General features: G+C 46.1%; 1 protein-coding gene across 1 annotated transcript in view; it reads right to left on the bottom strand.

Moving 5' to 3' along the window:
• Nucleotides 1-6,073: 6,073 nt before the first annotated feature.
• HEG1 (heart development protein with EGF like domains 1) overlaps nt 6,074-22,596 on the bottom strand; it is an 86,313-nt gene continuing 69,790 nt past the window's right edge. The window contains exons 16-18 of the mRNA XM_072811666.1: nt 14,573-14,660; nt 12,063-12,237; nt 6,074-9,304 (exon numbers count right to left, since the gene is read on the bottom strand). Of these exons, the coding sequence (XP_072667767.1) occupies nt 9,155-9,304; nt 12,063-12,237; nt 14,573-14,660 (413 nt within the window). The 3' untranslated portion in view covers nt 6,074-9,154. The remainder of the gene's footprint in view (nt 9,305-12,062; nt 12,238-14,572; nt 14,661-22,596) is intronic.

Raw genomic sequence — 22,596 nt, 5'->3', positions numbered from 1 at the left:
AGGAAGATGGACTTTGTTCCTTAATTTCCCTAATCATCAGCAGGCTAAATATAGATCAAGTCCCCCATGGAATATTCATTATAGTGTATTGCTCAAAACAACTCATGTCTTACTGATATCATAGTGATGACGACTTCTTTTTATTTTTATTATTTTTTATTTTTTTGTGATGACGACTTCTTTTTTTTTTTTTTTTTAATTTTTATTTATTTATGATAGCCACACACACAGAGAGAGAGAGAGAGGCAGAGACACAGGCAGAGGGAGAAGCAGGCTCCATGCACCGGGAGCCCGATGTGGGATTCGATCCCGGGTCTCCAGGATCGCGCCCTGGGCCAAAGGCAGGCAGGCGCCAAACCACTGCACCACCCAGGGATCCCATGTGATGACGACTTCTAATGGGATTTGCCAACTGTGGAGTAAGCAGGAGGGAAAGACCTATTCTAGTTCTATATTCACAAGACAGCCACTTGAAGCATGCCCACCATGGAGTCTATTCAATGTTGGCTTCGTCGCAGGCCAGAGCTATATGATGCATCCTATTGTTTAGATATACTTTAGAGACACCCTATGATTTGATGTCTCAATATTATCTCTGAATTAGGATCTCATTATTTCTATATTATAGAGGAGGAATCTAATGATCTGAATAGGAAAGAAATTCATCAAGACCTCACAGCTAATAAGCTCTTTCAAACCGAGGTCATTCTGGTTCGAAACTCATTCATATCACAAAGCCTCAAGCAGCAGGCTGAGAAAATATGAGCCACTACTGAGTGTTTCTAAGGTGACTTTTTGTTAAGAAAACGAAACACATAAAAAAAATATATAAAAATAAAAATAAATACATAAAAATAAATAAAAAAATAAAATAAAAATAAAAATAATAAAATTTTAAAAAAAAAGAAAGAAAGAAAATGAAAAACAGGGACACCTGGGTGGCTCAGTGGCTGAGCGTCTGCCTTTGGCTCAGGTCGTGATCCTGGGGTCTTGGGATTGAGTCCCGCGTCAGGTTCCCTGCATGGAGCCTGCTTCTTCCTCTGCCTGTGTCTCTGCCTCTACCTCTGTGTCTCTCATTCATGAGTGAATTAATGAACAAATAAATAAATAAATAAATAAATAAATAATCTAAAAGAAAGAAAAGAAAGCAAAAAAACCAAAAGCCAAAAAACCCAACCAAGCAAACCTAAAAGTGCTGAGTTGAACAATTTCAATGATAATCATAAATGTTCCATGGCATTGAACTAGAAACCAAGCAATTCATGTAAACTACAGTAACTAGAGTTAATTTTAGAGCACCGCACCAGTTAGGATGCACCCAGTAATGCTGCAGTAGGTGACCCCTGAATCTCCCTTAACAAAGCAGTAGGACATTTCCAAGCCTAGAGAGCCAGGGTCCCAGGCCAATAGCAGTAGCTCAATCTCAACATGTGTTTCCATGATTGCTGAGGCAAAAGAAGTGAACCCCACTCACTGGCCCTTAAAGCGTCTTCCCAGAAGGGATACATTTCAGTTTCCTTCATGCTTCTTTGGCCAAAGCAAGCCCCACGGCCATATTTCACAAGAGGTGGTGAAGTGCACCCTACCTTGTGCCTGGAAGAAGGAAAGCTGGAAATTTTTCAGTGAACTGCAGAAATCTTCCTCCTCACCTCCAGGTACCCACTCATCTGTTTTCTGCCCCCGAAGATTTGTCTTTTCCAGAATATAATATACATGGAACTAAACAATATGAAGGCTTTATGCCTGGCTCTTTTCACCACTTCACAATGGTTCTGAGACTCAAGCATGAGGCTGCCTGCTGCGGTGGTTCGCTGCTCTTCTTTGCTGAGTAGCATTCCCCTGTACCGTTGTTCCCCAGGGTCATCAGGTAAAGAGCATCTTTAAAGTGTTTCATCTACAGATACCTGCTTGGGCTTTGCTACAGGACATCTTTGCTAAGGATTCCTGCTCAGTGATGCATCACAGCCACGCACATGCTCGCTATCAGGGAGTCACCAGCCTGCAGCTCCTAGAGAGTGTGAGTCTCCAGGACCTTCAACTTCAGTATATTTCTTCCATTGCAATGGTTCATCTTCCCACTCACTCTTCCATTATAGCAAATGCCTGTTAGGTGCCAGGCACTGAACGTCTTATATTCAATAGGACAGTCTTGGTTCCCACCCCTACAGAGCTGACAATGTCGTGCTCATGGATCCCTTCGTGATATGGGGGGTGGGGGGGCAGGTGGAGAGGAGGGAAGGGGAAATGGCAGGAACACTTTGACAGCAAGTCTGAGGTCTTCGGGACCAGGTACTAGTGAATCAGCATTGAGACAACATATTAATTCTCCAATTACCTTTCTTTTGGTGATAGGAGAACCCTACTGAAAAGAACCAATATGTTCTCTTTGTGTTAGGTTTCTTGGTAGTTTACAGAGTGTTCGCACATGTATTCTTCCTTGTAATCCTCACAACAACTCTGCAAAGCAATAATTTTTATCCCTGCTTCAGGGATAAGGACTCTGAGGCTCAGAGAGCTGAGCAGACACTTTAGCCCAACATCATGATCTGGGGGAAAAGGCCATGAAATTTAGAGACTGTCTTGTATGGGTGGTCGGAGCCCAGACCTTCTAATAGTGCTGTTTTTATGAGGTCAATAAAAAAAAATCAATAAATATCTTTATTTTCAGCATCACTCTTTTTTAAAGATTTTATTTATTTATTTATTAGAGCAATGAGCGGAGGGTGGGGTGGGAGGTGGGGATTGTGTAGTGGATGGAAAGAGAATTTTAAGTAGACTCCATCCTGAACGTGAACCCAGCACAGGATTCGATCTCATGACCCTTAGATCACGACTTGAGTCAAAATCAAGAGTCAGACACTTAACTGACTGAGCCACCCAGGCGCCCCTGGCATCTCTCTTCTATCTTTCTGAAGTGCATGCTTGCTGTGTCAGATGGTTGCTTGATGCCACAACTCTGTTCTGGGGATTTAGAGCTATTCTGGCCATTCAGAAAACAGAAGGACTCTGGCGTATGTTCCTTTGCTTTTGTCACTTCCCAAGCAACTGGAACCAGTCGGTGTGCATGGATGTAGTCCTTTAAGTCCAAGGCTCTAAAAATATTGTTTAGTTCTTTACTTATTGGCGAATCAAATCCCCAGGTAGAGGCACAACATTCCTTGATCAGAGGCACAAGTAGGACCAGCATCTGGCCAGCCCGTCAGTAGATAGCAGTAGACCCACTTTTAGGTCCTACACAGATACCAGGGGTGAGTGGGTCTGGAAATGCTGTGATGTCTGGCTGAGGTGAGTAGGAAAAGGAAAGGGGTTAATGCCTGGGTCCTGTTGAGATCTCCGCTGATGGGTTGGAAAACGGAGTTGGGGGTAGCCGGGTCAGGAGAGGAGAGTGCTGCTGGTCATCTCCATTCAGAGACCTCTGATGGATTGCAACCCTGATCTAATGTGCTGAAGGTCACCTCCAGGCACCAAGCTGACATGATTAGCCTCTCCCAGTGACCAAGGTTTCCATCATAAAGCAGCTAAGAGGCTCACTCATCCCTGTCAGGAATGGTATTGAAGGAAGCAAATAATCAATGAACATCGATCCAGCCAGGCAGCCACATTCACTGGCTGGCGGAAGCGTAAGGCTCACGGCCCACTACTGCCTTAAAGTTCGACGGATTCCCCGTGCCACTGAGTACAGAGATGCTTACTGCCCCTTCCCCTGTGAGATGTGGAGAGGTAGCGGGGGTGGCGGTGGGGGGCAGGCAGGAGGAAATGCTGAGCATCCGAATTGGTCACCTAACGCTCTCCAGTCCACAGAAAGAAAAGTAAACAAAAGCAGGTGTTCTATCTAAATTCAGCTTTTTATCATTTAGGTCCGTGTGTCTGTCCATCCATCCATCATCAAGAGTGTATTTCCTCACCGTGCTGGGCACTGAGGATCCAGAAATGATCCAGTCCCTGTATTTGTGATTTGAAGCTCACTATACAGTTCCGCTGTTAACTCATGAACAGCAAACCTGCTGCACTTTGGTGTGATTTGCTAGTTATTATGAGAAAAACACACAATGAAAATGATATTCATTTTATTGCATCATTTACTGACTAGAACGCCAGACTTAAAGTAGATATAAGTATAAAAATAACCAAATTCTTACAAATAATACTTTGCTGCTACAGTACTGAATAATTAGTGGAGGTGGCAATTATAATACAACTTTAAATAACATTCTCATAATGTTTTTAACACAATCAATCAGGGGCTAAAGGTATAAAGGTTTGCAAAAAGAAATTCAGGACAATGTGAAAACTCAAGAAGTTCATATACCAGCTACATGCTTCATTTAACCATAAATCCAGCAACACAAACATTAACAAAACTCACAGCAACCCATGATGAAAGACCTTTTTTTTTTTTTAAAGAAATAGGCAAAAGTAATACAGAAATCTGGGTGAGTTTCCCAGATAGAGTGGTTCCATCCCACCCCTGTCCAGTCCCATCCTTCCTATGCAAGAAATATGCACCTGCATTCCATGTCCAAAGAAAATATGATAAAACCAGAATCTACTATAAAAATCCTTTGAAATGTCCCCCTAAAAAAATGCAGAGGGGACGAAGCTGGTGTAAGATCGCTCTTTACAAACCTTAATTGTCCCCTTCGGTTTCAATGGCTTTTTTTGTGAGCAGTTGACACCAAATAGGATGGATTATAACACTATTGAAAAGATACTTTAGCACAACAAATTAACAAATATAATACCTTAATATTTCTAGGATTTTAACCAGTCTCCTTCTCTGGGGATTTCAGAAAAGAAAAAAAAAAAAAGAACACATACTCAAAAGACAACTCTATGACACTATATTGGTTTCCAAAAACGCACACGAGAACCTCAGAATAATATTTTGTTAAGAAGGAGGAAATGACATGTCCCTTTTAAGCCCTGCAAGTCTTCATGTAGAAAAAATATCTCTGATATTAAGGGCAGTTTTATTTTATTTTTAAAAATTTTATTTATTAAAAAAAATTTTATTTATTTATTCATGAGAGACACAGAGAGGCAGAGACACAGGCAGAGGGAGAAGCAGGCTCCATGCGGGGAGCCTGACGTGGGACTCGATCCCGGGACCCCAGGATCATGACCTGAGCGGAAGGCAGATGCTCAACCACTGAGCCACCCAGGCGTCCTTTAAGGGCAGTTTTAAAGAAGACAGAAAATCGTGAAATATTGAAATTTGCATTCTTCCTGTCTCCAAAGAAGCGCTCTAGTTTTGAAATCAGGGGAAATACCTTAGAACTCTCAGTCAGAACCCTACTTTGGGGTGCGGTAGGCTAAACTAAGCCAGGAGCAACTAGAATGCTCAGTTTTAGCTTTTTCAGGGAAAGTTCCCAGAGTTACCAGGCACCCGGGCACGTGGCCAGTGGGCAAGAGGGCTTCGTGGAGACCCCACAAGGCCACGCATGAGGGATGATCCAGACGTGCCTGCTCTGGGAACTTCCACATCTGAATAAATACCATCCTTCAAAAACATCATCTTGGACGGCCGTCCAAGCCCTTGTACTGCAGAGACGCTGCCCTTCAGCCCGGGCCACCTTTAAGAATGACCTCTTCGAGAACCTAAGAGTCACATCTTTGTCTATAACATCAAATACAAGCAGCCAGCTTGATCTCACTACCCATTCAACAAATTTGGCTCCAAATGACTTAGCTGCTTCTGAAAATAAATTTTTCATCAAAAGAGGAAGATTTGTCAGCATTTAAGACACCCAACCGAATGTGTTCACGACTCTGATCACGTTCACAGAAATATGCTTCCTGTACGTGGGAGCCACCGCCTTACTGCCGGAACCAGGCAAAGCAGCCGTCAGACGCGCCTCTAAGGCGGGCTGCACTTGCCCAAAGCCAGGCCATCACCTCACCCTTCGTACACCCAAAGCCACGTACTAGTACACTCTTGCTAAACACAGCCAGCCACTATTTTCTTAAAGATGACCTCACGTGTCCAAGAAATATATGCGATGAACCCCAAAGGACTTTTTCGAAAAGGATTCGACTTTTCAAAAATTTTTTTTTTTTTTTGCATTTCATGTCATTAGTTCAGGTGATGCTTACTAATATTAGGGTTTTGTTTGTTTGTTTTTTTAAAGTATATTTAAGCCCGTCTCTCATGCCCTCTTTGACACTGAAGGTGCATTTGGATGGCGAGGCCTTCCCAGGAGGGCAAGGCAGGGCAAAGGGCTTGAACCCTGGCTCGCTAAGGCAGATACGTATCCTCTCTGCAAGTTCACACGGGCAAGACACGGACGCTCGGATGCACGCCTCGCAAGGCTGTGGGGAGGCCGAGGACGTTGCACAGAGCCCGGTCACGGTGGGGACGCCGGAGATCCTGGTTGTGACAGGGGGGCTTCAATTGTCTCCAGGGCCCTGGGCCAGCTCATGGGGCAGAGAGGAAAAGACAGGAGAAACAGGCTCTGGGGAGTTTAAATAAAACGCTCAGCTGCCAGGAGGCTGGAGGTGACCCTTGTCCTGCTCTGAGAGTCCCCGTGCAGTCTGGGGCCTGCTCCAGGACACGTGGCTCCCACCGGGCCCCGCCCGTCCCTCCAGAGGTTTAAGCCTCATGAGCAGGCAAGTGGCTTTCCTGTTCCCTATGGTGGGGCCCCAGCGAGGCGGGGCCGTGGCCTTTCTGTGCACACGCATCACGCATCACACATCGCAGGTGCAGGGGCTGACGCCGGGCACCTGTGCCGGAGCCGAGAGCTGCTGGCCTGCTGGTCATCTGCTGCCAGCCCTGCCGGCCCTGCAGGAGGCGGGAAGCCCGGCGGTCGTGAAGCTGCCGTCGTGCCTTCTCAGACCCTCATGCTCTTGACATAGCCTCTCCCCAACCCCACGGCCTCTTAGAAATGAGATACATTTGAGCCTAACATCGTAGGGGGCCCCCTTTTTTCACAGTAAAAGAAAAGCAACATTCTTAATCCACTTCGTGTGCACAAAACCTCACAGGAAAGCATTCTTGGAACTCACAGGACACTCTTTTCTGGACTTTGGGGTTCTTCTCAAGAATGCTTTTGAGACAGAACACTGCATTTTGTGTAGCCTATAGCTTCTGGTCCTGACACAGGAGATGATTTATCAGCTGTGACGTCACCTGACACCTTCAGCTAAGTATGCCCGGGGATAGCGCCCCCCACCCCTTCCCGCTGGGGCCGGCTTTGGGTTCTGGGGATGAGCAGGGATGGGCATCAAGAGCCAGGAAAGCCAGGCCGCTCCCAGGGCATCCGGGTGTGCTGAGGGCTGAGCGGAGGGCAGGAGCTCGGAGCTCTCCGGAGATGGGAGACGGGGAGGCACACAGGCTGTTGGCTTCCCCAGCGACACGCAAGCCCCAAGATTTCAGAAAGGTGATGCTCTGACACTGTCGGCTGGCGACCACTGACAAAAACAGAACGTGTATCTCAGGCGAGGAGTCCCAGGTAAAGACTACGAAGCATCACACCTGATTCGTGTACCTGCTGCCGCAGGGGAACGGTGGCTCGTGGAGACCATGGGACACAGAGGTTGACACTTAAAACTCTTAGGATGAGGATTACAGAACAGTAAGGATGAGACACATTCTAAAGAGAGAAGGGAACTCGGAAGAAACACCCATGCCCAGGACAGAACCGTCCCAAAGGCTGCACCGCTTCCAGAAACGTGGGTGCCGCTGAGCTCCAAGCTTCAGGGTGGAACGGTCTTTTGCCACCGTGTTCTCTATCCCAAAGCACAGGACGAGAATGATCGCAGTTCCACAAGTAGCGCTTAAAGACCCCGTGCACCAGGGACGCCCCCCCGCTCCCCCACACGACCCAGGTCACAGGCGCAATAAATAAGACATGTGGCATCTCCTTCCCAAAGGCAACCTCTCAACTCCTTAACTGGCCCGAAGTCTTCAGTCCCCCGAAGCTGACTCAAATGATCGTGTGTCTGCTGGGACCCGGGCAGTAGTATAAAGACGGGCAGACGACTGCACGAGAGGAAAGAAGCTATTTCTTCAATGAATCAACAGCTCTGGGCAGTTGGTCAGACGTTTACACTGAGTGTACAGTGTAAAGTTTACGCTACGTGGACAAGATCCAGGACAGACAGGGTCAAAAAAGCTGCCCGGGGAAGGGAAGCAGACTCACGGGCCGCGGCTCGGTCCCAGCTCCTGGGGCCTCCTCAGGAACCTGGTGCACCTGCCCCTCAGTCGGCGGCCGGTTCTGCGGCACGTACCGGCAGCTTCCACCTCGATGTGGACGTCGGAGTCCCCGGGAGGGCCCCGGGCATGAGGGGCGCCCCGCGGCCTGCCGCCCTCCCGCCAGGGCCTGCACCCGGCGCCGCGAGGCCTCCAATGAAAACCAAATGCAACCTGTTTTGCCCTGATGCAGACTTATTAGGAAAAGTGAGATTTAACGGGGGAGGGAGAAAACAATCTTAAATAAATGTATCACCTTGGCTAAAAAAAATGCAGTGTGTGCTATGCCTCGCACATTTCCTCAGTTTGAGGGGTGGCTTGGAAACTGCAAAGACCTAGAGCCCTACTAAGATACTGTATGCTCACCTGCAGCATCTCCAAGCCTTAGTGGTATGCTCATCATCATCATCATCATCATCATCATCTGTTGGTTAGCACGTAGATACCGGGCAAGAAAACGACCAAAGAGCCGGTATTTTGCTGTAAATTAATCACCAAATTGAGGCCTACGGAAGTGTCTGAGGAAAAGAGGCCTTCTTTTTGGAACAGTCTTGGAAAGAAATCCAAAAAAAGAGACCTCCCTACCCAATTTACTAAAGTGCAAACTAAGGGAAGACTGGGTCCTGGCGAAGGTGCCGGACGCCGTGCCCTGGCCAAGATGCGGCCCTCGGGCGGGGGCCGGAGGCGGCTGCAGCGCCCAGGAGACTCCTGGGACCGGCCCACGTTCACGTTCACAGTAAGGGCGAAGGTGCCCGGCGGGCAGCCCTCCGTTGCGTCGCGGCTCCGGCTGCCCCTTCCACTGCGGCCGCGCCCCTCGCACCTGTCCTGCTGCCTGCTTGGCCCCAGGGGGGCTCCGCCAGGCCCGGGAGCAGCCAGGGTGCCCGCTCCCTCCTGGGGCACCGTCCTCTGAGCCTCGAGGTCCTGCAACTTGCTCAGAGGGGTGGGCCCTCCCTCGCGCTTCGGCACTTAGAAGTAGTCTCTTCTCCTGCTCTCATCACTGATGAAAGACGGGTTATACTGTCCGGGGAAAATGCACGAGTGCCGGGACCCCGGCAGTCCAGTGTAGGCCGGGTACAGTCCATTTCGTTCAAGTTCAGGATTCCTTACACTTGTGGGCTGGTGGCCAGAGAGAAAAGAGGAAAAGTCAATTTATTATCCATGGATTTAAGTTTATGGGGTTGTTTTTTTTTGAAATGAAAACAAAAAACGAAAGAAAAAAATGCTATGTTTTAATAAACCTAGATGGAGGCAGCTAAACATAGCAGAGCAGGGTCTGATTTAGAGGTCAGGACCTCCCAGGCCCTCTCTTCGTGGAGCCTGGGATACCTTTGCTCTTATTCTATTATTCTATTCTATTCTATTTAGTTTTAAAGATTTTATTTATTGACTCATGAGAGACACAGAGAGAGGCAGAGACACAGTCAGAGGGAGAAGCAGGCTCCATGCAGGAAGCCCGACGTGGGACTTGATCCCGAGACTCCAGGATCACGCCTTGGGCTGAAGGCAGATGCTCAACCCCTGAGCCACCCGGGTGCTCCCTTTACTTGTACTTTATTTATTTATTTATTTATTTATTTATTTATTTATTTATTTAAAGATTTATTTATTTATGATAGACATAGAGACAGAGAGGCAGAGACACAGGAGGAGGGAGAAGCAGGCCCATGCCAGGAGCCTGATGTGGGACTCGATCCCGGGACTCCAGGATCGCGCCCCGAGCCAAAGGCAGACGCTAAACCGCTGCACCACCCAGGGATCCCCGTTTACTTGTACTTTAAAAGGAGATTTTTAAAAAACTATCAAGAGTGGCCCAGCAATTTTAGACCAACATAGGAAAACACCTGGGCTAATTATCATAATTATCAAGATTATTACCTGATTATTATCTTCACTGTAAGGAAAAAAGTGTCTTTTTCTGTGGAGCCCGATGGCTTTACATCCTCTCTGGCATTTAGCAGAACACATGTCCCTGCCAGGAATGGGGAGCTGACTTTTGCAAGGTCATAGTCCCAGAGAAGCGCATCACGACTACCTGATGTGCAAAAGCAGCTCGCAGGGAATGACTTGGCTACTTTGAGGAGACCCTCCATGAGGACCACTGGGAGAAAAGGCTGGCCTGATCAAAATAAGACACTGGAGACAGCATATTATGAACGTGACTCCTAGGAGTGCCCAAAGGACACCTGAGGCCACTGTGAGGGACAGCTTCTCACTCAGGGGACAGCTTTGGGCCAGAAAGCACAGGCTCTGCTGCGGACTGCTCAGCTCCTTTCTGAAATGAAGATGGGAGTTTAAGTTCCTTTTTTTTTTTTTTTAAGATTTTATTTATTTATTCCTGAGAGACAGAGAGAGAGAGAGAGAGAGGCAGAGACACAGGCAGAGGGAGAGGCAGGCTCCATGCAGGGATCCCGATGGGGACTCCAGCACCATGCCCTGGGCCGAAGACGGCGCTAAACCGCTGAGCCACCCGGGGATCCCCTAAGTTCTTGATTACATCTGTTGAAGGCAACTCTTTAGCTAAGTCCATGGGAATGCAGTGGGGTTGGTCCTCAGACGCTACAGGTCTGTCTGTCCGTGTGTGACCTTGACACGCTCGGGTGAGGGGTGCTCAGCACCAGGTGCGAGAGCGCGGGCACACTGGGTAAGTCTCCTGCTTGGACAGCAGAGGCCTGCAGACCCCTGGCTGCGGTTACAGTAGAAGGGCTTCCCCGACAGAGAAGATGACAAAGCACTTGTGTGGAGACATCGATGGGGAACCCTTAAACCAGCGCTGAGCTTGCATCTATGTTTATCTTTCCCTTATTTCTTTTTGTTCTTCCTCCAGTTTCAAGTTTTTCAAAGGGTTTATTGGAACAATAGCTTCCCTAGCAGGAACCCCTCCCATCCAAAGTCTGAACGCTCGGGCTAGTCCCCATAGCAACTGGAGAAGTTGGGACTTGGTCACAGTGCTATTAAGTCCCCACGGGGCAATGTTTCAGGTTTATTACCACCTCAACCGGGTCCACAGCCATGAGAGGTCGCTGACATCTGTTGGCTTTTCAGCTCAGAAAGCCCCGTTTGTGTGGGCCGTGTGATGTGGAATGAACTGGGCTGCACATGGGTTATTCGATGTGGGACAGGAGCCAGGGTTTCAGGTGGTCTACCCTCTTCCCAAATGATGGACAAAGCCAACCACTGAAGGCCTACTGAGTGAACACTCTTCTGAGCCTCTGAGAAGCATTGGCTGAGGATGACACTGAATTGTTCTCTGTACACCTCTTTCCAATCCCCCAGCTTTTTTTTTTTTTTTTTAATTTTTTATTTATTCATGAGGGACACACAGAGAGAAGCAGAGACACAGGCAGAGGGAGGAGCAGGCTCCCTGCAGGGGAACCTGATGTGGTACTGGATCCCAGGACCCCGGGATCCTGGGATCATGACCTGAGCCTAAGGCAGACGCTCAACCACTGAGCCACCCGGGTGCCCCATCTAATTCCCCAGGATTTAACTACCTAACCACAGGCAGATGGTAAAGCATGGCAGACAAGACAAAAAAATGCAAGGGCCGCAGGCTAAATGCCACTAAATTCTTCTCGGTCTTTCAGTTTCCATTCTTAAAACTTAAATTCGGTCACGAGAAGGGTCATTGCTACAACTCTAAAAGTAATGTGCTAGGTGGAAATACCCTGCATTATCTTGATGTCAAAACTAACGAATACCATGCAAATATGTTGTAAGTAAATCAAATATTAAATTATGTAAATAAGTGGCTCATGCCAGCATTCTCTTTAACCCTGAACCAGCTGAAGTATCTTTATTTTACCACAAAACGACCCCTATGCTTGTCAGGGGGAATTGGAGGCTGGGTTGCCCTGGACACAGGGATAATACGCACCGAGTAATACACATCCGTCATCTGGAGGAGGTTTTTGGTGCTTCCGTTCTCATGCATTTCAATGGCTTCTCGGCCCCATTCTTGTGAGCGAGGGTTTTTGGGGTACTCAGCATATGGGGACATTTGGAAATCCCCACTTTTGAAGATGAGTTTGCTTATGTCATTTTTACTCTTTCTGTGGAACGAAAAATAGTTGACTGTTTAAATGAATAAATTCTGTAAAGAAATGATATGTATGAGAGCACGTTTTATTATTTTAGGAGGTAAATTAGACAGAAAGCTGCCATTACATTCTTTTGTAAACACCCGCTGGGAAACGGTATTCTTGTTATATTTAGCCTAAAACAAGTAAAAATGCAATTAAATGCAAAAAAAAAAAAAAAAAAATCTTCTGGCTGGAAGGGCCAGGTTACCATTGACAGGATAAACACAGCCATAGTGAGGCAGTCTTTTCCAGGGGACAGAGGTCGCTGCATCGTGGGGACAGCCAGGGAAATGAGAGTCATAAATCCCCAGAACGCTGGAGCCAGAGGGCCTTTAGGATTCTTGAACCTAATGGTTCTAAACCTGCTTGAGCATCAGAACATATGTGGAAACTTGTAGGTCTCACCAAGATTTACTAAAAGAGGAGTTCTGGGGATGGGACAGCTAGCTCTGGCTTTGCAAAAAAGATGAGATTCGTTGCCCAGGTCACATTTTGCTGCTAGCCAAGCTGGGATTAGAGTTCAGGCCTCCTGCCTCGCCAGCCATGTGAAGCAACTTCACAGACCATAAAACCAGGCTGTTTCATTTGCAAAAATTTCCACCTGTTTATACTACCCACGTATATATTCTTATTTCAGCAGGTCAGGGAAAGCCCAGGACAAGCTTGCTATCTGCGAGGCTTCACTAGCAGGAGATGGTTGAAATATGTGTGGTTTTTCTATGGGATGGGCCTAGGATCAGTTGTTTTTAGTTATATCTGCCCTGGGTAAGACAATCTGAAGTCTCTTCCTTCTTACCTCACTTTCCTATAAATAATCTTTCTGGGAAGGCACAAAATGACTAAGGGTCATAAAACCAAATGTCCAGCATGTGGCTTAGGCGTTGGCCCTTCTTGTGAGTTCAAGAACAGACCTGCCACTGTGCTGCTCCCAGGCGGGTGGGGCATCCGGTCTCAAACAATGACTTGCTAATTCACGACTACCTTCCCGGTGAAGCCCACAGTCACGGGCTCCTTCTCCAGGCCCTCACACTACCTGGTTATGGGACACTTGGCAACTAGGAGGCTTACGTCCCCTTGAGGTTTAATCCCTCTAGCTCCTAGTCTCATACCCAGGATTTTGTTTCCACTCATAGTTTGTCTTTGATGATTTGGTGGCAACTCTGCAAACGACAGGCAAAAGCAGTACCACGAAGTCTGCATTCCCAGATGGGCAGTTAGGGCAAATTGCTCTCTGTGGCCTTACGGGAGGTGAAAGATATCTTACGACGGATGCCCTTCCTATCAATGGCCAAAGAGATAACTTGCTATTTTGGTAGGTTCCCTCCATCTGTCACGTCAGAAAAAATCCTGCCATTTATAATCATCTAAATCAAAAGTCATAATTGTCCCTTATCTGACCAGATAATCACCGGAGAAAGGGGACGGGTGTCTTTTTTCTCTTCCTCTTCCGGTAGAAACCCAGTTGCACCGGCTTCCAAGAAGCCCAGAGCCACCCCATGAGCCTTCTGCAGCTTGTTTACTGCCAGGTAGCTCAGCTAACCCCTTCACCTTTGTTTCTAAATTTGCCCATTTAAAGTACGTTTTAGTATATTCAGACGTGTACAACCACCATCACAGTCCATTTTTACAACAGTTTTGTCAACCTAAAAAGGAACCTCTTACCCCTTAGCCATTACTCCCCAATTCCCACCCCCACCCACCAGCCCTGGGCACCTGGGTCTTGAGTCTTGGGTGTAAGTGGCATCTCACATCCCACCATTGATTCAATTCTGTTTGCATTTCCCTGATGGCTAACTATGCGGAGCATCCTTTCACGTGCCTCCTGGTTGTTTATTCTTCTCCTTTCATGAAATGTCTATTCAAGTTCTTTGCCCACTTTTAAATGAGGTTGCTTTTTTTTTATCATCGAGTTGTAAGCATTCTTTATATATTCCAAAGTCTCTTATTAGACACATGGTTTTCAAATACTTTCTCCTGTTCCCTGGGTTGTGTTTTCACTTTCTTGATAGGGTTCTTTGAAGCACAGGACTTTTTCATTTTGATGACCTCCAATCTAGCACTTTTTTTGTTGCTTGTACTTTGGGATGTTCTTTTTTCAGTAAAGGAAACAGAGTCCCATTTGCTGTCCTTTCTCGATGCCACTATCATGAATTTCCCTTTCTCTCTTTTTCTTTAATGGTTCAGTCATACAGGATGATTTCATACTGTAAACAACCCCAAACATTATCTAAAAGAGTAAACACAGACCCTTGCTTAGCAGAGGCCAAGAGAATTAGAATGTGAACCCTGGGCACATTGCACTCACCGGCAGCAGGTGACAATCAGTGCGATGCCCAGAATAAGTAGAAGCCCTCCTCCTGCTGCTGCGATCACTACGGTGATCAGCTGATAGGCTAAACAGGTTTAAAAAGGAGAAAAGCGGACAAGAAGTGATGAATAAATAAATGAATACAAAAGAATAGTCCCCCTCCCCCAGCCCCCAGCTGGTGACCTCAGCCCCCAGGCAGGGCTCCTCTCCAGGCTAGCTCAGGCATTTGCTCTGTTGGTGGATGGCAGGATAGGCCGCCCCAAATAATCCTCTTTGGCACGCTCATAACTTTGAACTGATTATTTTTGAGAAATTGTGACTCAGGAGAAGCTCCATAAACGGAAGGAGTAACCCTAGTGTAAGGGAGATTTACATGAGAAAAGGGGCTTTACCAAGCATGCACCTAGGACCAGAGATCACCTTTTTCACCTGAGAGCCGGCGGTTTGGGCAGGGCAGACTCTGTTTACCAAACAGTTCCTCCTCTCACCTTCTCCAGGTGGCTTCCCACCGCTCTTGGCAGCCCTCGCACCTAGCCCTTTCCTTAGCTCAGAAGCCTGCATAAGCCTCAAATATCGGGCTCCCTTTGAGTCATGTTTTTTGTGGGGCTCCCGTGTGTGCTATGTAATTACAATTGTTCTGTTTCTCTCCTGTCCATCTGTCTTTTATGGGGGGGGGGGGGGAGGTACAGTTCTAGAAGGATAGAGGGAAAACTATTTTCCTCCCCTGCCTACATTGTTTGAAGACGACTTCTCCTTTCTCAGCCACTCCCAGAATGGGGGCGGATCCAAAATTCCACCTGCAGACCAGCCCCAAGGTCATGTGCATCAATGCACGGTAAAAAAGAGAAAACTAAAGGATTGCATGAAGCTTTCAAAAAATCTGTTTGGTTTTAAGAACTGTTCCATCTTCTAGGATTTTAATCTTCCCACTTTTTATCCCCCTCTCTTAAGATGGGTACGTTTATTATGTGTAAATTATGCCACCAGGAAAGTTGTTTTTCAAGAAAGCAATGGAAAAAACAGAGAATCATTTCTTGGCTACTTCCCACCCTTTGTTGTTAATTGTTTCTATGTTTGTTGAACGGATGGTGATATAGTAGATCTTAAAATTGAATTTAACTACCAGATAGTAGAGTAGCAGTCATTCATAAGCACACACATGTCATATATAATGACCAATATTACAATTTCAACTAATTGGTTTTATACCTGTGTATTTCTGGCAAAATGCTATTTTTTTCAATAAGGTCTACTAAGTATTCAGATTGATTTTGTTGTTGTTGTGGAAATATAATTAAAATTTGTTCTTGGGATGTAAGGCTCAGGATTTTCAAAAAGGGAGTAAATTATAACTGGAACCATGGTCTCTAGGTATTCAGGTAAAGTCACAGATAAATACAGAGCTGCCCGCAAGCAGACTGTGTGATAAAAGCAAATAGAAGTTATCCAACCATTTATGTATCATTTATTTAAATAAATAGCACAGAAACCTGATTATCTTGAAAAACCATCAGTATTAAGACATACAGGAAACAAAGCCAAGCCATGGAATGAGGTAACTCTCTCGCCCTCACCTCCTGACACATGTACTCAAGTTTCACTTTTAACAAAATCTCTTGAATCTATTGACTCTTCTTTGTCCCCACCAACACCACCCTAAACCGCCATCAACTCTTGACTAGGCAACTGCGGCCACCTCCCAACTCACAGCCTGTGCCCAGTCTTGCCCACTCCTTTGAAAAATCAAGTCTGATCATGTCATTTCTCGGCTTTAAAATTCTATACTGGCTTCCGTTGTTCCTACTGAAAGACTGAAGTCTACTCCTGCTTATCCCTCCACACCAAGTTCAAATTTTCCCACCTCCAGCAAAACAAGCAGACACTCAGTTTAGAAGTGACCCTTGGAAGTGGCTGCAGTTGCGGCAGAGTCCTCTTTGGAACAGGAAGGGTTTTTTTTTTTTTTTTTTTTTTTTAAGATTTATTGGGGATCCCTGGGTGGCCCAGCGGTTTAGCACCTGCCTTTGGCCCAGGGTGTGATTCCTGGAGACCTGGGATCGAGTCCCACATCGGGCTCCCTGCACGGAGCCTGCTTCTCCCTCTTCCTGTGTCTCTGCCTCTCTCTCTCCCTATGTCTATCATGAATAAATAAAAAATCTTTAAAAAAAAAAGATTTATTTATTTACTGAGAGAGAGCATGTGTGTGCGTGTGTACGGGGGAGGGGGAGAGGGAGAAAGAGAGAAGCAGACTCCCCTTCTCTGCCCCAGTGGGGAGTCAGGGGGTGGAGGCTGGATCCCGCGACCCTGAGATCAGGATCTGAGCCAAAATCAAGAGTCAGTGGCTTAACCAACAGAGGCACCCAGGCGTCCCTGGAACAAGCAGTTTTGTTTAAAGAGACGCACAGACGGAGTAGGCCAATGCTTCTCAAACTACCTGCAACCAAGGACCAGTTTTTCTTTGTTGGTGCTCGTGGGTATTGTTTTCAAATACAGAAAATACACTGTCATTTGCAATTCTCATCTTTCCCTACAGGCACCAACGATCATGAATTTCCCTTTTTCCATATTTTACAGAGTCCTATTGTAGACCAAATGTACCAAATGAAATACAGCTTTCTTTTTTAAGGGTCTCAGGCTTGGATGTCACCGCCACATCCGACTAACATTCTCACGCGCTCACTCTCTAGTTTTGTATTAATCCTGTCCTAATCCAGGACCAGTTCATAGGGCACACTTTGGGTAGCACTGGTAGAGACCAGCATTTCTCAAGCTTTCCTGTGCATTTGGCTCACCCAGAGGGTTTAGGGAAATACAGATGCCTGGTCCCCGGCCTCAGAGATTGCACTTTGTGGGGCTGGGCTGGGGCTGGGCAGAGAGGTGGTATCTCTGGCGAGCTTCTGGGGCCTGGTGCTACCAGCCTGCAGACCTGACATTGATTGCACAGGAGAGGGAAGCACACTGTCCTGAAAGCCAGAAAACCTCACACACTTGAGCATAAATGGCCAGGAGGGGATCTATCAAAAAGGTCACAGAAGCTGATGCCGCCTTGGGAAATTATGGCTAATTTCTATTTTCTCCTTTGCATTTTCCTATACTTCCAAGATGTTACTCATATGCTCACACACACACACACACAAACAACATCCTCTCAATCTAGAAATTGTATACATACGTGTACATACGTGTAATTTATTTTATACATATATATAATTTTTTAGAGTATGTTTGATGCTCTTTGGCAATTAGGTCTTATTACTGGGAATTTGTAATCAGCTTCTAGACAAGATTACCCAGAGATTTTTTTTCCCTTCTTATCTGCTATCAAGTAAGTTCATAAACTACAAGTGATCTTTTGAACTTAAGACGGACTTTGGATTTATTATGAGGCCACATAAAGATCACAAGTGCACGGCATTTAAATCAACGTCACCAAAAATAAATAAATAAATAAATAAATAAATAAATAAATAAATAAATAAATAAATCAACGTCACCTATAATGTTTACAGTCTTATGGGCGCTCTTATTAGGGTGAGACAGAAGGCAGGGAGTGTCATCCTAGGCTTGTCCATCCTATACTTTCTGGTTTGAAGAGATTCTCCAGAATGATGAACCTGGAATTCTTTTTTTTTTTTTTAAGAATTATTTATTTATTTATTTATGATAGACATAGAGTGAGAGAGTGAGAGAAAGGCAGAGTGTGTCACAGGCAGAGAGAGAAGCAGGTTCCATGCCGGGAGCCTGACGTGGGACTCGATCCCGGGACTCCAGAATCGCGCCCTGGGCCAAAGGCAGGCGCTAAACTGCTGAGCCACCCAGGGATCCCCTGAACCTGGAATTCTTAATCTTACTTTCTCTTTGTCATTTGTTGATATTTCACAGTCTTTATCTTTTCTTTATTCTTTTTGTGATTTGATCATAGGTTGCTGCTGCTGTCATTGCTGTTGGGAGCTCACTGTGGTCCTTGGTCTTTTCCTATAAGCTACGTTGGTTCTTGCTTACATGCTCATTTGGGATGGAAACTAGGAATAGACTGTCTGCATAGCCAACCCCTCTCTGGGAACATTCACCCCCATTATGTGGAGGTTCTGGCCGGGGGTGGTCGTAGTGGGTCAGGCTTGTATGTGCAGCACCAACCCTGGCTACAGCTAACTGGTATGGATCCAAACTGGATCAGTCAGTTCCTTCCCAGGAATCTCAATTTGGTAAAGAGAGGGAGAGAATGAGAATGAGAGAGAGCAAGAGAGAGAGAGATAGAAAGAGAACGAGAGAGCGCTCATACTTTTCTTTCAAAGTGGCTGAGCCAGTGACACATACTCAGTGTCACATTGTCTGGGAAGGAGGAAAAGCTTGTACACAGACACACACAGCAAAGCGTGAAGATGAGAGATGAAGATGGAGTCAGGTTACTGTGTACTCTGAAGAGCAGTCCCCAACCTCTGGCTGCTGTGGTTCCCCACAATTCCCTGATTCTTATTCCTTCTGATGCTGGAATTCCATGACACACCCCAGGATCCTTCCAATAAACTGTCTTTTGTTGCTTAAGCCAGTGAGGCTTATTTACTCCAGAAGGACCTTAGCCAACTGTGTTACTGTGATTTATAATGAGAAATCATATATTTGGGTTTGCCCCCCTCCCTGGTACAGAGCTCTTAAAACTCTTGGAATGTCTTTTGTTATATTAATGAGGTGATTTTGGGGAAGCACCTGAGAGGGCCTGGGGGCCTAGAGAACTGACCTGGTGATGAGAGGGTTAGAACTTTCAGTCCCTACCCTCGTCCTCTGGAGAAGGGACAGAGGCTGGAGGTTGACTTCACCAATGGCCGATGACTTAGTCAATTGTGCTGACATAAAGAAACCCCCATAAAAACCCAAAGGGACAGAGTTCGCAGAGCTTCCACATGGGTAAACATGTAGAGAGCTGGGGAGCATGGCTTTCTGGGAAAGAGCATGGAAGCTCCACACCCTTCTCCCCCCAGGCCTTGCCCTATGAACCTCTTCTGTCTGTTCATCCTGAGTTACATTCTTTTATAATAAATCAGTGATCTAGTAAGTAAACTATTTATTTTCAGTTCTGTGAGCCACTGGAGAAAATGAATCCAACCCCAGCTGGGTATCATAGGGACCACTGATCTATATATGGCTGGTCAGAAGCACAGGTAATAGGCACCCGGATTTGCAGTGGCATCTGATGAAGGAAGGAGGACAATCTTATGGGACTGAGCCCTTAACCTCTGGGATCTGATGCTGTCTTCAGGTAGATCAGAAGTGTCAGAAGTGAGTTAACTGCTTGGTGGTGTGGGAAAAACACACATCAGAAATGAACGAATCAATACATCTTGTTTTAGAATCCTTGAACAGACCTTTCTAGGTGGCCACATTAATTTAATTTTATTCTTTTTTTTTTTTTTTTTAAGTAGGCTCCATGCCCAGCACGGAGCCCAACTTGAGGCTTGAACTCATCCCCTTGAGAACAAGACCTGAGCTGAGATCAAGAGTCGGATGCTTAATGGACTGAGCCATCCTGGCACCCTTCATTAGTTTTATTTTAAAATTCATTCATTTCTCCCCATATTCCCCCCTCACTGAGCTCATTAGTAATGCATAGTTAGAATTTTGTCTTTTAAATCTTTTTCCATTCCCCTTGAATCAGCTTTCCTTTAGAATCTCCGTTCACAGCATTTTTCCTTCTCTATGCCTTTTTTTTAATGTTATCTTTTTTTTTTTAATTTTTATTTATTTATGATAGTCACACAGAGAGAGAGAGAGAGAGGCAGAGACACAGGCAGAGGGAGAAGCAGGCTCCATGCACCGGGAGCCCGACGTGGGATTCAATCCCGGGTCTCCAGGATTGCGCCCTGGGCCAAAGGCAGGCACCAAACTGCTGCACCACCCAGGGATCCCCTCTATGCCTTTTGAAATGTATCTTTCTCACATCTATAGGCTGTATGAGGCCATACCTACAAGTGGATGGATTCAGAGCAGTGTTCCCCTCTCCCAAGCCCTGCTTCCTTTCCATTCTGACACTGAGCAAGGTGGGTCAAGACTGCGTGAGATGCTGGCTTCAAAGTGAATGAGGTTTGCAGCTGACTTCTGGACAATTATCTATTTTTCTTCCTAAGCGGCTTAGCGCTGTCATCTTGGATGTTTATGATGAGTGACTGACTCCTGCCAACACACTGGTATAAATCTTTTTAAAGCCCAGTGTAACCATAGACTAAACATCCTTAAAAGATACTTTATACACCTGCCACCAGATGGTGGGATGAGAGGGAAGACAATGTTGAAGACCCTTAAGGTGAACATTCTAGTTTCACTGGAAGCCAAGGAAGAGGACCATACGTGGGGAAAACAGGCTCTAAATCCTTGCTGGCCATGCTAGGAGTCTGGTGGGGAAGGGTCTGTGCTGGGGGAAACACAGGACCTCTGAATGGAGAGAATGCCCTACAAAAAGGCATGTTACGAACATAATAAGAGAGATGGGTAAAAACGTCTGCAGCCAGACAAAGGTGATCTAAGACAATTATGAGAGTTCTGGAATCACAAAGTGACAAGAACCTCAAAATAGAAAAATGGCTTGGAAGATGAGAATATTAAAAAAAAAAATTAAAAAGGTAGTAAGAGGGGAATGGTACATCTGCAGAGCAGAATTTCATAGTTACGGAAAGTGACCTTATAAAATTATATAAATAAAAATATTGTGCAGCCACTAGGTTTAAAAGCAGGTTACAAAAGAGTATATTCTGTTAGAGAGATACATAAATATTCTGGAAAGATATGTAAAACCAGTGCTTCTCAGACTTTAACATGCATACAAATCTGCATATTGATCAAATCAAGGCATCTGGTTAAAATTCAGATTCTGATTCTGTAGGTCTGGAGTGGAGGTGAAGCCGGCGCTGCTGGTGCCTGGGCCACGCGTCGTGGCCGGGGAAGACACCCAGGTATCAACAGTCGTGCTTAATGGGTGAGGAGACTACTTACTACAATTTCCTTCTTCCCCTTCAACTTATATCTATTTCTAACTTGAGTTTAAAAAGGAAAATTAAAAAAAAATAAAAAATAAATAAAATAAAAAATAAAAAGGAAAATTAGGGCAGCCCCAGTGGCTTAGCGGTTTAGCATCTCCTTCAGCCTGGGGCATGATCCTGGAGACCCCGGATCGAGTCCCACTTCGGGCTCCCTGCATGGGGCCGGCTTCTCCCTCTGCCTGTGTCTCCGCCCCGCCCCCCCCCCGTGTCTCTCATAAATAAAATCTTAAAAAAAAGGAAAATTAATGGGTATGTGTTATTTTATATTATAATAAAACAACATTAATTATTCTAAAGAGAGAAAAGAGGGGAAGCAAACCTAGAGGATGTGCTAGATGCAAGGGGACCTGATGTAAAAGCCAAGCAAAGGAGGAAATGCACGCCTGAGAAAAGGCGAGCAGCCAGGGGAAGCCAGGGGTAGAAGGCCAACTTGCTTGGGTCTGTGGAATAAACAGACACAATAAACAGACACGTTTGATGTGGAAAGAAAATAAAAAGAAGCTCAGGGAGAGGTGCAGACGTGAGCTGGAGGGTGGGTGCAGGGGTGCAGGCAGCTGGCCTTGCCAGGTGCCCACAGGAGTCCACTTGGGCCCGTGCAACCTCCTACCCCTGAGACCGAAGAGCTTGTGAGAAGGGTTTGTCCTACCTCTCCAGCTTGAAAGAACAAGGAATGGAATCTGCACGCAACTAGAAAGCTAATAGAAACTTTTAGAAAGGCAGGCCATGGCTTGTGCCTAAACTCAGAATATCATGGAACGGGATGACTCCCAGGAATGTAGGAGAGAGGGACTCTCAAGACTGTGACTTGGCCAAACGGGATGGGATGACTCCCAGGAATGTAGGAGAGAGGGACTCTCAAGACTGTGATTTGGCCAAACGGAGCCGGGCTCTCCACCTCATGGGACTTGGGTAGGGCCTTTGTCCCCAAGAAGTCTGCATAGAGAAGAAGCGATTCTCTCCTGCAGAGAATACAGCCTCAGCCCTCGCCCCGGG

This window comes from Canis lupus, chromosome 35, assembly GCF_048164855.1.
Source record: "Canis lupus baileyi chromosome 35, mCanLup2.hap1, whole genome shotgun sequence".
Lineage (NCBI taxonomy): Eukaryota > Metazoa > Chordata > Mammalia > Carnivora > Canidae > Canis > Canis lupus.
Note: the sequence above shows the minus strand (reverse complement) of the source record. Positions and strands in the feature narration are given on the sequence as shown.